The sequence below is a fragment of the Octopus bimaculoides genome, chromosome 11 (genome assembly GCF_001194135.2).
Source record: "Octopus bimaculoides isolate UCB-OBI-ISO-001 chromosome 11, ASM119413v2, whole genome shotgun sequence".
In the NCBI taxonomy this organism is placed as follows: Eukaryota; Metazoa; Mollusca; class Cephalopoda; order Octopoda; family Octopodidae; genus Octopus; species Octopus bimaculoides.
In genome coordinates, this window is record NC_068991.1 from 80,681,544 (window position 1) to 80,697,897 (window position 16,354).

A 16,354-nucleotide genomic window follows, 5' to 3' on the forward strand; every position below is an offset into this window, starting at 1 on the left:
GAATGTGAATGATAAGGCTTTGTGTATTGTAGAAATTTTGATTTAGTGGTTTAATGAATTGGGTGAGAAGAACAGTGAAAATTGATGAGGAGAGAGAGAGAGAGAGAGAGAGAGACAGACAGACAGACAGAGGGACAAACTGGCAGATGAAGTGAATGATAGATAGGCAGGTAGATTGACAGGGAGAGACAGGTAGATGAGCAAACAGACAAGCAGACAGCTACTGACTGATAGACAGACTGATAAATAAACTAGCAAGCAGACAGAGAGAGAGACAGGTGGGCAGGTAGGCAAGCAGGCAGGTAACCAAGCAGGTAAGAAGATAGACAGAAGTTGTTCACAGAGAATCAGTTAATGAAAAAGGAGAAACAGAAATAAGCTGTAATGAGAGAGAGAGAGAAGAGAATAAAAGTTTGTGTACTGAAAATAAAGAGTGGGGCAGCTATTGTCCAAAAGGATGTATTGTGATTCCTAGAACATGTGTTAAATGAATTTTGAGAAAACATTCACTTATCTCTCACCCACCAATCAATCAACCATTTGATGCTAAAACGTAATTATTTCAATTCTATATTTCTGAGAGAAGGAATATATATTGTGTATACTGTTTTTTTTTATGAATCAAACTGGTGTCCTTCTCGTCTTGATTGTTATTTTCACTACATTTCTGCTGTTGTACGTTCCAGCCTTATTTGGGTGTCTTGTTCTGAATTCAGTTGTTGTATCAGAATTTCAAACCTAATCTTTTATTTGATTCATGGGGATACATTGCTCTCATACCATTCTCTGCATTTCATAACATTTTTCACACCTCAAGAAGTTTGGAGCATACAACAGCCAAAACCATAGTGACAGCATCAGTCAAGGTGAGGAGGGGGGTGTGGTGGCAGTCGGACTAATGTCAATAGTGTACTTAATAATAATAATTCCAATTTAAATCATGAGATTCTTGTTTAAATGACAGTTATTTCCCTGTGACAGGTTGCATCGTTTCTTAATATCAATCGGCAAGATACATGTTGCCAAGCTAAAACAAAACAGCTTGATCTGTACCATGAGCCTAGCAATACCAGCTGTAACTCAAAACCAAGATTTGAAATCTTGGCTCATTTTTTGGCAGCAATAGATATAAATGATCCGAAAGCAGAATCAATAATTAAAAAGTTCCAACATATTCTGGCACAGAAATGGGAGAAATATTCCAGTGCTGCCACACATTTCGAAAACGAACTCTCATCGTTAAGCCGTGGTTCTTTCACATTCAATGAAAACTCCTTTGATTTGACACCCAAACATGTGAGTATGGGTCAGTTGATTTAAAACTGAGAATATTATGACCCTCTACACTGCAATCAGTTACCTTTTGTCCTCACCATACCCTAATAACTTGTTACAAATGCAGTAAGAAGCAAACATAGGCTTTCTCATTATTATTATTATTATTATTATTATTATTATTATTATTATTGTTGTTGTTATTTGTAGCAAAAAAAAAAAGCACAATTATATTTATTCACTGACAAATTTTTGGAATTCCGTATATTGTATAAGTCATAATGAGCAAGAGTGTTAAGATAAAAGAGAATATTTTTAGCAGCATTTGATTTAATCCATTATGTCCTGAGTTCAATTTCCACTGGGCTCAGCTTTGACTTTCATCTTTTCAGGGTCAATACAATAAATACCAGTTGAGCAGTGGAGGCAATGAATAGCCCCTTTCCCCACCCATCAAAATTTCTGTTTATAATAAAAACAATTCTGTTATTGTTATTATTCTCAAAAAGAAAAAAAAAAGGATAATCATATTTACTTGCTAACAAATAATTTTGGTGTTTTAGGATCCCTGCATATTCTATGTATTGTCTAAATCATAACCACAGCAACATTAAAGCATCGGACAAAATGCTTAGCACTGTTTCTTCTGACTCATTACATTCTGAGTTCAATTCCCATCAAGGTCTTTTCATCCTTTCCAGGTTGATAAAATAAGCAATTGTTTGAGCATTAAGGGTCAATGTAATTGACTTGCCTGACCCCTAAAAATTGCTGATCTTGTACCAAAAATTAGAAAGTATTATTATCATCAAGGCATTGAGCTGGCAGAATTGTTAGGCCATGGGGCAAAATGCTTAGTGGCATTTCACCCATCTTTATGTTCTGAGTTCAAATTCTGCCAAGATCTACTTTGCCTTTCATCTTTTCTGGGTTGATAAATTAAGTACCAGTTGTATACTGGTGTCAATTAACCCTTCCTCTTAAATTTCAGGCCTTGTGCCTAAAGTAGAAAGGATTATTATCATCATTATTTTATTATTATTGAGTGAGAGAGCAGTGCATGCCATCAAAGTGACACAGGGGTACAAATATACAAAGCCCAGTATACCCATCATGACTACCCGTCTGATAAGGGTACACCAGGCACATGCATCACAACCATATGTGTATGACATGGTGACCTTATATCAAGATAAATGATGCATGACCTTGCAGATGGTGCCCAATTAGAATTTTCTTCAGGTCAAGTAGCCCCTCCTATTCAAAAGGTCCCTGAATAAGGGTTGTTTGGGGACGATGAATGACACACCCATGTTTCCTGAGGTGAATTATTCAAATCCAAAAGAATCCCTCTCAACACATGGCTATGATGTTCACCCACCACTTCTGCTCATAATCATCATTTGCTGAGGGACATGCTCATATGGTTATGCTCAAGCAAGTAACAAGCAAATTTGCAATATTGATCAGAATATTTGCTGTGGCCATCTTTTATACCAAGACAAAACTATGTACATGATAACATTTGCAATCAGTTAAGATCAGAAGCCATGAGAGTAACTGCCTGGTATTGCATCATGGAAATTATTATTATTAGTTTTAAAATAAGTACAATTATATTCACTTGTTAACAAATAACTCTGGTGTTTAAGGAACTTTTCATATTGTGTATATAATTGGTAAATAATTTTTCTGTGAGTGAAATGTTCAACACTAATAGTCACCTATGTATACACAAACCCCTTTTCTTCCATATTTTCTTTAACAAACATGTCTCTTGTACCCACCTAGCTGTACATTGCACATCTACGACTAGCGAATGATTTCAGTTATAGAATGGAATTAATATTTAGGAAATGAAAGACAGCAAAACTAGCAGAATGGTCAGCATGCTGGGTAAAATGCTTAGTGGCGTTTTGTCCATCTTTACATTCTGAGTTCAAATTCTGCCAAGATGGACTTTGCCTTTCAGTGTCAATAAAATAAGTACCAGTTGAAAACTGGGGTTGATGTAATTGACTTACCCCACCCCTCTGAAATTGCTGGCTTTGTGCCAAAATTAGAAACCAATATTTTGTAAATGAGTGCCCCTGTCATACAAGTGGTATCCTTCATTTCCAATCTTCCATGGAAACATCTCTGATCATGGAGAACTATTGTCCTGATTGGAAACAGATGAGGATAGACAACTGCAAAGGCAACTGGCCATAGAGAATCTACCTCAACAAAATCTGTCCAAACTATGCAATCATGGTAAAGTGGATGTTAAAAACATGGTGATTTACACTTGTTCGTATATTTGACCAAAGTCTTGCGAATGAATTTGGGAGACAGAAACTAAAAGGAACCCATCATACGTGTGTGTGTGTGTGTATGTGTAATTATGTGTGTGTGTGTATGTAGCCCTGTCTTGACATCATATGATGCTTGTAACTAAATGTCACTATCATACAAGTGATGTTCTTGTTCCTCATTTTCTGCAAAAACCATTGTTTGGCCATGGCGCAAATATTACCTGGTTTGAAAACAGGTGACGACTGACAACAGGGAGAATATCCAGCCATAGAAAATCTGCCAAACTCTATCCAACCTATGTATGCAAGCATGGAGAATTAAATGTTAAAACGATGGTGGTGGTGGTGGTGGTGGCTGTGAGTTCAGTTCCACTGTGTGGGGCCTTGGGCAAGTGTCTACTCTTTTAATCTCAGGCTGGTCAAGGTCTTGTGAATGGATTTAACAAATGGAAACAGAAAGAAGCCCATCATGTGTGTGTGTGTGTTTGTCCCCCACCACATGACAACTGGTGTTAGTTCGTTTATGTCCCTATAACTTAGTGATTTGGCAAAAGAAACTGATAGAATAAATATTAGGCTGAAAAAATGTTCTGGAGTCAATTTTTAAGCCTGGTACTTATTTTATTGTTCTCTTTTTGTTGAACTGCTAAGTTACAGAGACTCAAATAAATCAACTCCAGTTATCAAGTGGTGTGGTGGGAGAAGACAAACACAAAGACATGCCCCCCCCCCCATGTTGGACCACTGAACTCTACACAGTTTCTCTCTCTCCATTTTTTTTTTCTTTGTCATTCTCTCTCCATTTTTACTTCTTGTTCCTTTCTGTTGAAGAGAATATACTCAGAACATGAAAGACTTTTCCACTTCTCTTGAGCATTAAACTAATACACCTGTTTGTTGTTCCTACACCTCTCTTCATCTTTTGTTATTTTTGTAAATTTGAACTATATATATATATATATATATATATATATATATATACACACACACACGCACACACACACACATACACACAACAGGTTTCTTTCTGTTTTCATCAACCACATCCACTTACAAAGCTTTGATCAGCCCAGAGCTATAGTAGATAACACTTGTCCAAGGTGCCACGCAGTAGAACTGAACTCAGAACCATGTAATTTGGAAGCAAACTTCTTACTACACAGCCACACCTTCATCAATCCACACAACAACTACTCGTTAGGTTTTTTATTAAAATTGTGGATGGTGTATTTGTGAAAATAGCCGTAGTTTTAATAAAGATAACTGCCTAGAAATATAATGTTGTAATAACATAAAGTGGTCAATACATCTTTTGATGCACTTTCTCATTCAAACTCAATATACTATTCCATTATCCCATTGTATTACTATTCCACTACACTCACTACACTAAATATGTGTTGATTTTAACACATATCTACTCACAACTGGCACCAAGTTCAGTTTTTGCATATAAATATATTTCATTCACAACACTTTGAAAACTGAAAATTTGTTTATATTCAATAAAAGCATTTTGTCTCTCAATCATTCTCGAATCTGATACAAACTTACTTTGATTATGTTTTGTAACAAAGACTGAAGCATACCTGCAATTATCACTGCACTTACCAAATATCAAGTTTAATCATTCCTTTCTCACGTCGCTCCTATTCAATTTTTTGTCTCACAATTGTCTCTACCTTTTCTTGCGTTCTCTTCATTTTTCTTTTTGCACCACAAATAATCATTCAAGCAAATTGATTCTTTTTTTTGTTCTTTATTTATTATTATTTTTTTTTAATTAATAGAAAATCTTGTGAGCTTCACTACATTCAATGTTAGACTTCTATTAACTGCATACTTTTCATGCAGAAAGCATCCTTGGAGAAATATTCCCCCAGTCGCTTTCCTATACTTTTCTGAGATGAATCTATACTCATATGTTATTTTTCAGCTGATTTTCTTCATCTCAGATATATTGCTGATAAAATTTTGATCATTTAAAAAAAAAATTTTATGTCACCATCTTCACTTGATATTCAGGATCTAAGACAATTCATTTTACCAAAAAGAATTCTTCCTACTTCATTAAGGCTCCTCTACATGGGAGTCACTGGCTGTTTTGCTATTCCAAGGTTTGCAACATCCACCCTTGTACAGCCAACCTGACGGAGGTTGAGCAAAACCTCACCTTGTACCCAGGGTTCAGTTTGTGCCCTAATGGAATCCTTCTGACCTACTAATCACTTCTTTTTAGCTAGAATCATTTTGATGCTTTGCACTTTGCTGCTCACTCATATAATGCCAGAATCCAATAGGAACAACCTGTGGACCCATCACAATTTGCATCTCCTTGTCCTGTACCCATTCCTGCAACAGTCTCCTACCAACTCCCTCCCTCTCTCTCTCCCCAACTGCCACATCCTCAATGTTCCACCAGTTCAAGAATGGAAGAGCACAACCCTTAAAACATTGCATTCCAGAGCCATCTCTCGTATCCTTGCAACATTCTTTTACCTGTCTCTTTATGGGGATTTTTCTTTTATAACCAATATATTTGCTGCATATTTTCAGAGGTTAGACATTTTCTCAGTGTTACCACTATCTCAAGGCAAATCGAAAGAATATAATACAAACGAACAGGTAAGATATGGCACAGATAAAGCAAAGCATCATAAGGTTGCCCTAATCAGCACCCCCTACCTGTCACAAGTAGAATTAACCATAAAGATTAACATTGGTCACATTTTTTTTTTCACGTTTGTAAACCTGAAATTAAATTCAATCAATGTGTGCTCTCCATCGTCATTTAGTTCTGTACATTTGGTTATTCCTCATTACTCAGTGAGGAATTCCAGGTCAGTTTCTCTGGTGTTTATATATTCCTCCTTGGATTGATCAGCTTCAAGATTACTCGCTTTTGCCCACTGAATGGCCTGGAGCAACATGAAATAAAGTGTTTTACTTAAAAACCCAATCCAAGAATTGTAACCACAATCTTACAATCAAGAGTGCAACACCCTAACCACTTGGCTATGCACCTCCACATTTCTGCACTTTATAAGCACTTCTAAGGCAGCAAGCTGAAGCAACCATTACTGTGCTTGACAGAATGCTTTGCAATATCTTTTATGGCGCTGAGTTTAAATTGCAAAGAGGTCAACTTTGCCTTCTATCTTTTCAAGAACGGTCAATTGATAGAATTCCAGTTCACTACTGGAATCGATTCTTAATTTCACTCTTTTTCTTTCTGGAAGAAATCAGCAATGTTTAAGTTTGGAAAGGAATGAACTCTGCTATGTATAAAATGTCCATTATGTTGCCCTTCCAATTCCTTCAGAAGTGAAGTCCCACACTTACAAAGGACATTTATTAACCTTTTCTTTTAAACATCTCAAACTACCTCCCTCCATGCCCTTCAACAACTAATTATTGTAAGCTCTGAATGAAGATTAACTCCATAAATTTTCTCTAGTCTTGGAGGGTTTTCTTGCCTTGTCAAAGTCATGGGAACAGTGTTCTCCCTAATCTCTGCATATTTTACAACTATTACACAAAAGGAACATAGAAGTTTTTCTAGATAAAATTGCATTTTTTTTTTAAACTAAAGAAATTTGAGCGAGGGTTACTTACATGGATGCACTTATAGTTTGCTAAGATTGACAAAATTTGCTCAGAAAGAAACTTCTGCATCTTCCACATTGCACCCCATCCCTTCATCTTCCATTCTCCATACAATCTTGCAAAGCATCCTTCCAACCACCTACTTCTTATTACCACATGTGCCTTGCAGTGCCACATGAGTACTCCATTGCCCTTATCCATCTCTTTGTGGCTCATGCTCATCACTTTCTCTTTCTTCTCTCTTCCTCTCTATTAAACGTGGATAAGCATACAGATCCTCCACAAAACTCTGCTCTGACACCCCACTTCTCACAGTTTATCCCCTTGTCCCCTAGAATGAAGCTGACCCTACCACCTTCCCCAGAGTTTATAGTTCTGCAAGTTGCATTGTGACCCCAATAGTGCAAGTGGCACATGGAAAGCACCCAGTCCACAGTGTAAAGCAGCTGGTGTCAAGAAGGGCATCCAGCCACAGAAACCATGCCAAAGCAGACAATGTCCAAGTTGTCAGACTGCGACTGAACCCAAAACTATGTGGGTGGGGAGTGAACTTCTTAACCCTACAGCCTACCTTAGCTATTAAAGACTTTGACTTTGGTGGGAACAGAACATAGAAGGGCAATATTATCATAATTGTAGAGCAAGGCTCATTTCTTCTGGTCCTATCTTGGAATAAAAGTATTAAGAATGCCAAAGATTAAAATAAACAATGGAAATGAATAAATCCAAAATGCATTTATCTAAACATTTAATAACCATTTCTGAAAAAGCATGGCTATTCTGATCAATCCTTGAGGGATGAAAATTATAGTCGACCTGCATTTGACTTTAATTCAGAACCTAGTTAGATATAATGAAGCAATCTATCACCTATCATTAAAGAAATAATTTGGGAACATTTAAGAGAGAGGGGGGAAGGAGAGAGGAGGAGAGAGAGAGAGGACAAAAATCACTTAAACGAAATTATTGAACTCTAGACGTAAACAGTGCACAACAATTTGGGTTTTTTGATGAAGGAAAAGCAAAAGAATTATAATAGAATGTACACTGATAGCAACATGGAAAGAAAATAGAAGATAGAATAAGAAAATGTATGTATGCATGTAGACAGATAGAAAAACAGATAGATAGATAGGTAGATATATATGTATGTATGTGTATATAGAGAGAGAGGGAGACTGAAAGCACTGTCAATGTAGGTTCCTTGATAGCCCTAGGCTGACCAACACCTTGTTACTGGTTTTGATGGACAAAAATGAAAAAAGCCTGCTGGGTTCCTATGTGAGTGCATGAGAATTATGTGGGTCATTACATGTAATCTTAGGTCTCCACAAGGTTGTTATTATTGTTGTTGTTGTTGTTATTATTATATAACTGTTCAACATTTGGTAGGTTGAGGCAAATTTCTACTGCATCACCTGCTACACCTCCATGTTGTTGGGGTGTTCTTTTCTGTTGTTGGGTTTGTGTAAACTTTTCCTGTTACTGTATTGTGTTAGTTTTTTTATTTCTTTTGAGATGTGGTGCTGCTTTTTTGTTGTGTTACTGCTTATATTGTGCATTGAGCATGTAATGCATTCCATCTTGCTGGTGGAAGTTTATTTCACTAGGTAATTGCTGTGTAGAGTGTGTCTTATGTTTGTGGGTTTTGTTTAGGTTGTATTATCAGATTGATAGTGTCTAGCATAGGATATGGGATGTTCGTAGCAGGTCTATTTTTTGGATAGTGTGTAGTGTTGAGGATCCAGGTACAGCTTCTACATTTTTTGTTCCTGTTTTTTATCGTGCCCAATGCTCCACTTATTATTGGTGTTGTTTTTACCTTCATACCCCACATGTTGAATACTTCAATTTCAAGGTTTATGTACTTTGACGGTTTTTCCACTTCTTTTTTTTTTGACAGTATTTTGATCGGAAAGGATTGCAATGTCTATCAGTGAGCTGGTGTTTTTTCCTCAGTCCTCGATTATTATGTCTGGGCAATTAGCTTTCTATTTCTTTGTCTGTTGGAACCAGCATATCCCACATGATTGTGGCCTGGCCTTTGTCTACTACCTTGTTTGGCACATGCTTATATCACTTATAGTCAGTTTTAATGTTGTAATGTTGGCACATTGTCCAGCGGATATAACTGCTTACTTTGTCATATCTGTGTATATATCAGACTTGGCACGGACTGGGCAGCCCGAGATGATGTGGTCAACTGTCTCATTGTGCTGGTTGCACATTCTGCATTTACTGTTGGGGCCTGTTTTCATTATTTTAATTTTATAATTGTTCGTAGTCAGGCATTAGTCTTGTGCAGCGAGAATCAGTCCTTCCATTTCTGCTTTTAGTCCAGAGCTTTTGAGCCATTGTTGACTTTTACTGAGGCTCACTTCCTCTCTGTCAAGCCTTGCAGGGTATTGGCCATAAAGTGATTTTTCTCACCATTTCTTCTTCAGTATTATTATTATTATTATTACCATTATTCATTATTATTCGTTATTTATTATTATTATAATAATAATAAGGCAACAAGCTAGCAGAATCCTTTTGCCATTGGACAAAATGCTTAGCAGCATTTCTTCTAGCTTTTCATTTTTAAGTTCAAATTCTGCCAAGGTAACTTTACCCTTTATCCTTTTGAGGTCAATAAAATAAGTATCGGTTGAGCACTGGAGTCAAGGTAATGGACTGCCCCCCTCCCCTCAAAATTGCTGATCTTGTGCCAAAATTTGACACAATTATCATTATTATTATTATTAATTGTATGGGTTGGTCATTGCTTTTATTTTATTTTCAGAACATAGATTTTCATTCCTCTTTTTCGTCTGGAATAAATTTAATTGAAAATCAGGTGAATAATGTTAAGGTAAGGACTAGCACAACAACAAGCACACATTGCACAAATGTCAGCCTCTTCAGTTTGCTTCTCATAGGTTTTCAGATGGTTGGCTCGTTAGAAAGTCATCATCCAACAGGCTGGTTATTCACATCCTGCCGCCAACCTGCCTTGCACTGTGTCTCTGGCTAAGATACATGTCTATCTTAGACTCAGCTCTCTTATATGTTTATTGGTTAACATTAATATACACACTTGGAAAGCATTCCATCAAAATAATGATATCCCATTGTTCTCGATATAACTATAAACTCAGTCAACATCTTCTTGATCACTTTGAATAACTTCACCATCGATATCTGCCTGAGTAAATCCTTCAAAAGCGTCATCTCAGTCAGAATCAAACAAGATTTCTTCCAGAAAAAGCTTCAAATGCAGTAGCAGCCATTTACGTTCATTAAAAAGATCCAAGAACTAAGTTCAATTTCAAAAGCTCCATTACCTTGTGGTTAGAATATAAATAATGGAAATGGCACCTGAAAATGGAAGTTTAAACTCCTTCTGAATTGGAAATAGCTTGCTTACAGCTTAAAGTACCAGAAATCGATATAGCAGTGTGTTTATTTTAAGCACCCTTCTCAAAGCAACAAAATACCCCTGCAGTTACAGGGGAGAAAACATGTGAGCGACAAATTGCAACAACAGTGTAGAGAAGGTTAATGAAGAAATCCCATAAAGTCCTGTAGCTATTATCTTCTATCATGTTCCCTGGATCATGTTTATACCACTTTTCTGCTACTTTGAATCCATACTTGTCTTACATCCCAGTTCAGTCTTTTACCTACACAATCATGCCTTCATTTATACTCTTTTTGTCCTAGTTTACTGCACTCACTTAAGCGAGGGTCAATACTTTTGTCTCCTTTCTCACAGATTCTGCATTTGCTCATTAGCTGAGTTTTAACTTTTGTTTTTATTAACTTTATTCTAATGACTTTTCTCTCAAAATTTTTGACCTTTGACCTAAATCAAAAACAGTTGCTGTTGTTATTGTTTATTCATCTTATTTTCATGGCATGCGTTCACTGCACAGTGTTTGAACATGTGCAGTCTTTTGTTTTGACTTTGTTGCATTTCTTGTGTTAAAAGTAGCTTATGTATTATTATCAATTATTGTTGTTGTTGTTGTTTATAATTTCTTATATCTAAACAAAAAATTAAATGTGTCAACTTCTGACCTTTACATTTTGTTTGTTGTTGATGTTGTTTCATTTGTTGTTTATTATTATTATTATTGTTGTTCTTGTTATCATTTTCCTTTATTATATTTGAAAATACATAAAACTACAATATCATCTGTCAATTTTGACCATTTCCTCTGCTAAGAACCCATTGTCAGTGATTTCCATATCAATCATAACAGACAGTGGCTGGGGTGGGGGCCTGGAGTTGTCAGAAATGGCAACTAAATGATCCATATCTTCATCAACATCAGCATTTTACTTCTTTTTGTTTTATTTTCCTCTGTCATATCAACATGGGTTGGGTCGGTATTATTGAGCAACCTGCCATGACACCTTATCACCTCTTTTGTGAGGTTCAGCCAACCAAAGAAAACTTAGCTTTGTCTACCTCAACTCTCTGTTCAGAACCTGAGTTAGATTTTGACTTTCAACTCCCAACTTTTCAGTCCTTGAATCCGAGATGGTTTGTCTCATGCTTTCTTGTTAACAAACAGACAACACTATTAATGAAACTGTTGTTTGTAGTCAGTGAATGAGCACATGTTGAGGAAAATATGAAATCATATGCAAACACCCATCTTCATACACACACACACACACACACACACATTTGCCAAGTTTGACCCCTAAATCTACAAGTTTTTTTCATTCTCTCTCTGTTTTCTCTTATTCCTTTCTGCTGAAGATCATAGGTTTGAAACATAAAAGTCTTTTTCATTTTCCTAAGCATCAAACTAATACACCTGCTTGTTGTTCATACACCTGTCTTTTATTTTCTGTAAATTTCAACCATATATATATTTTTATATATAGTGTTGGCACCTGTGCCAGTGGAGCACTGACAGCACCGTCTGAGCTTGATCATTACCAGAGCAGCTGTCTGGCTTCCATGCCAGTGGCATGTAAATAGCACCATTTGAGCGTGATCGTTACCAGCATCGCCTTACTGGCACTTGTGCCACTGGACTGGCTCCTGTGCAGGTGGCACATAAAATACACCATTTTGAGTGTGGCCGTTGCCAGTACCGCCTGGCTGGCCTTCATGCTGGTGGCACGTAAAAGCACCCACTACACTCTCGGAATGGTTGGCGTTAAGAAGGGCATCCAGCTGTAGAAACTCTGCCAAATCAGATTGGAGCCTGGTGTAGCCATCAGGTTCGCCAGTCCTCAGTCAAATCATCCAACCCATGCTAGCATGGAAGGCGGACGTTAAACGATGATGATGATGATATATATCAGTAAATCACAAATCTGAAAGAGAAGCACACTCTAAGTTATAGAGCAGTAGAGTAATTAAATAAAGATAGTTATGGCCAGTCTTAGGGATTAGTCTAGGTTTCACATCCATAAAGCACTTAGCTTTATGGCATTTCTTCAGACCCTAATGGCTGGTGGCCTATAACCACTCTTCAGAATGGAGGGAGACAAGACTTCATAGTTACCTGTTGAATGCACAGGCAAAGGAGAAGGGTTAAGCACAAGGGAATGTGATCAGATTGTAGGTTCCAGGACTTCAGTGGGATTCTCCTGAAGTGTCAGTAGATGATGTAGTATCCCAGTTCTTCTAGGATCTTCCATGAGATTACATGTAGAGTTCTTTCCTCCATCAGTGTCTAAAGAAATGTCATAAAACTAAGCACTTTATGAACGTGAAACCTAGGGTAACCCCATAAACTGAACATAATTATCTTTATCTCATATATATATATATATATGAATATATACATATATATATATATATATAAGAAAACCTGTCCACCACAGCAGAATTGATGCTGGTGCTTATGCCACATGAAAATTTTTCATGCTGGTACCACATGAAAAGCATCCAGTAAATTCTGTGAAGTGGTTGGCATTTGGAGGAGCATCCAGCTTTAAAAAAACATACCAGAACAGACAACGGAGCTTTGTGCATCCCCCAGCCTTTCCAGATCCAGTCAAACTGTCCAATCCATGCCAAAATGGAAGACAGACATTAAACGATGATGATTATGTATGTATATATGTATATGGAGGCATATGGCTTAGTGGTTAGGGTGATGCACTCATGATTGTAAGATTGTGGTTTCAATTCTTGGACTAGGCAATGTGTTGTGTTCTTGTGCGAAGCACCTCATTTCATATTGCTTCAGTTCATGTAGCTGCTAAGAATGAGTAATCCTGCAACAGACTAGCATCACATCCAGGAAGGGAATTTATACGTCACAGAATCCATACACACACACACACACACATACTGTACATATATACAACAGGTGTCTTTCAGTTTTCATCCACCAAATCTACTCACTAAGCTTTCCCTAGCCCAGCACTACAAGTCGTCACTCAGTGGGACTGAACCCAAAATCATGTGTTTCAGAAGCAAGCTTCTTAACCACACAACCACCCCTGTGTATGTGTATACATTAGGTCGTTGTTGTTGTGGGGTTTATTATTATTATTATTATTATTATTATGAAACACCCCCACCCCCACCGCAGAAGAAGCAGTTATCAAGAACTTTGCTGGATTTCCCAGAACAGTGAAAGCAATGTGGTTGATGTAGGTGAGCATCAGTTGGGAAGGGGTTCGAAAGGTCAGGTTTCCTGTGGAGGGAACAAGTGAGAGAAGTGTTCAGTGTAGGGCGTGGAAGGTGAGACAACAGAGTATGGTGAATGGAAGGGGGAGGAGGAGGAGGAATAGGAGATACTAGAGTGTCATGTAGGTCGAAATGGAAGCATATATGGCTGAGAGAGAGAGAGAGAGAGAGCATTTTAATGGCAGAAGGACTTCTTATAGTTGATTCAGAAATAGGGAGGTACATCCATACCTACGTACATACATACATACATACATGCACATACATATATGTATGTATGTGTGCCTGTCTGTATGTGTGTGTGTGTGTGTGTACACACAGATAGAGAAAATCAGCCTCAGTCCTCTGAAACAATAAAAGACAAAGTTGACCACAGTGAGATTTGAACTCAGAAAGCATAGAACAAGAAGAACTACTGCAAAGTATTCTCTTCTCTGATGGTCTGATCATTCAGCTAATTCACCTCCAGAAAGACAAAATATATTTGGGAAACACAAGCCATTAGAGAGAGGGAAAATATGCCAAAAACTATTCGGAAGATTCTCTTGTGATGTACAGCTCTTTTGCTGGTCAAAACGGCAAATCACCATCTTTAGGAAATGACCTCAGCCACACTAAGGAAATTATAAGAATATATTGTATGTATGTGAACCTGTCTGTATGTGTGTGTGTGTGTGTGTGATCTCACCCAACACTAAGTGAATTATAAGAATATAGACAAGATACTTAAATTTTTCAGTCCAATGCTGTAAATTGACTCTTCCCTTTTCTTTTTCCTCTTTATATCCTTAATTGCTTTATCTACCCTGGTACTGTTGATCTGGATAGCTGGTCCCTCAATTGGGTCAACATTTCACAAATTCTCTTCCTCCCAGTCATTCTCTACATTCACCAGTCTTATATAATGGCATTTCCAAGCCTCTTTCTTTGCAGAATCATTAAATGCAAATGCACCATCATCCTTGCAGACACATTTCTCTCCTATGACATTATAATTTTCTCTCACACATTGTCTTGCAATCCAAAATACTTCAGTTTTTTGGGTCCTCACATCACTGAACATTGGCAAACTTCTTTTCTGCTACTCTCTTGGTTAAAACTGGGAAAGAGATGTGGGAGGAAATACAGGAAGGAAAGATGTTATTCAGCATCTGAAAAGATGGTTTCTGTGATCATTTGATACCAGACATGTCACATCAGTTGTTCTTGCTTTTTATCTATCATCATTCAAGCATGGTGAAACTGTTGGCTTTACTGGGGGTGAGGGTCACGTAAGCATTGTAAATATAAGAGTTACTGCTGCAAATGTAAATATGCCAATGATAGATTAAGTAAGTAAATGGGCAGCTATATGGTTAGTCCATTATATATAGAAAGAGAGGAAGTGGGAGACAGAGAAGAGAGGAAGAGAGAGAGAGAGAGGAAGAAGGAGAGAGAGAGAGGAATAGGGAGGGAAAGAGAGAAGAAGAAGGAGGCAGGTGGTTTGGTAGGGATGGAGGGACAGAGGTATGCTGGTCTTCTGGTGCAGAACTAAGACTGAACCCTGTAGGAGTTTTCAGTATAAGAGAAGAAATTATTGGTATGAGAGAACGGATTTTCGGTATTGGTGGTGGAGGGTGGGAAAGGGTACATACATTGCAAACAAGCAATGGCTAACTTTGCCACATGAAAATCGAAATAGCATATATATACACACACACACACACATCTGTGTGTGTGTGTGTGACTGTGTTTCTACCCCCACCATCACTTGACAACCAATGTTGCTGTGTTTACGTCCCCGTAACTCAGCCGTTTGGCAAAACACACTGATAGAATTGGTATTAGGCTTACAAAGAATAAATCCTGGGGTCGATTTCTTCGACCAAAGGTGGTGCTCCAGCATGGCTGCAGTCACATGACCAAAACAAGTAAAACAATTTAAAACTATGCCATTTTAATCCTGAGCAATGCCGGGTATCTCTACTAATATCTTTCTCTCTGTCTATATATATATATATATATATATATATATATATATATGGCGTTAGGAAGGGCATCCAGCTGTAGAAACCCTGCCAAATCAGATTGGAGCCTGGTATAGCCATCTGGTTCACCAGTCCTCAGTCAAACCGTCCAACCCATGCTAGCATGGAAAGCGGACGTAAACGATGATGATGATATATACTCTTTTACTTGTTTCAGTCATTTAATTGGGGCCATGCTGGAGCACCGCCTTTAGTTGAGCATATCAACCCCAGGAGTTATTCTTTGTAAGCCTAGTACTTATTCTATTGATCACTTTTGCTGAACTGCTAGGTTATGGGGACATAAACACACCACCATCGGTTGTCAAGCGATGTTGTGGGGACAAACAGATACACAAACATATACACACACATACATATATATATATATATATATATATATATATACATATATACGACGGGCTTCTTTCAGTTTCCGTCTACCAAATCCACTCACAAGGCTTTGGTCAGCCCAAGGCTATAGTAGAAGACATTTGCCCAAGGTGCCACACAGTGGGAATGAACCC

At 37.6% G+C, this 16,354-nt stretch overlaps 1 protein-coding gene and 1 long non-coding RNA gene across 13 annotated transcripts in view; one reads left to right on the forward strand and one right to left on the reverse strand.

Annotated features, from left to right (window-relative positions):
* The window catches only part of LOC106878525 (GRAM domain-containing protein 4), a 176,116-nt gene that overhangs the window by 130,744 nt on the left and 29,018 nt on the right, over nt 1-16,354 (forward strand). For 3 of the 5 annotated variants that reach the window (XM_052971959.1, XM_052971961.1, XM_052971960.1), the window contains exons 15-17: nt 982-1,296; nt 6,126-6,194; nt 9,961-10,029. The exons of 1 other annotated variant lie outside the window; for it this stretch is intronic. In XM_052971959.1, the coding sequence (XP_052827919.1) occupies nt 982-1,296; nt 6,126-6,194; nt 9,961-10,029 (453 nt within the window). The remainder of the gene's footprint in view (nt 1-981; nt 1,297-6,125; nt 6,195-9,960; nt 10,030-16,354) is intronic. One more of the 5 variants, XM_052971962.1, reaches the window with a different exon arrangement.
* Nucleotides 1-16,354, reverse strand: part of LOC106877906 (uncharacterized) — a 158,894-nt gene that overhangs the window by 97,692 nt on the left and 44,848 nt on the right. The window lies entirely within an intron of this gene.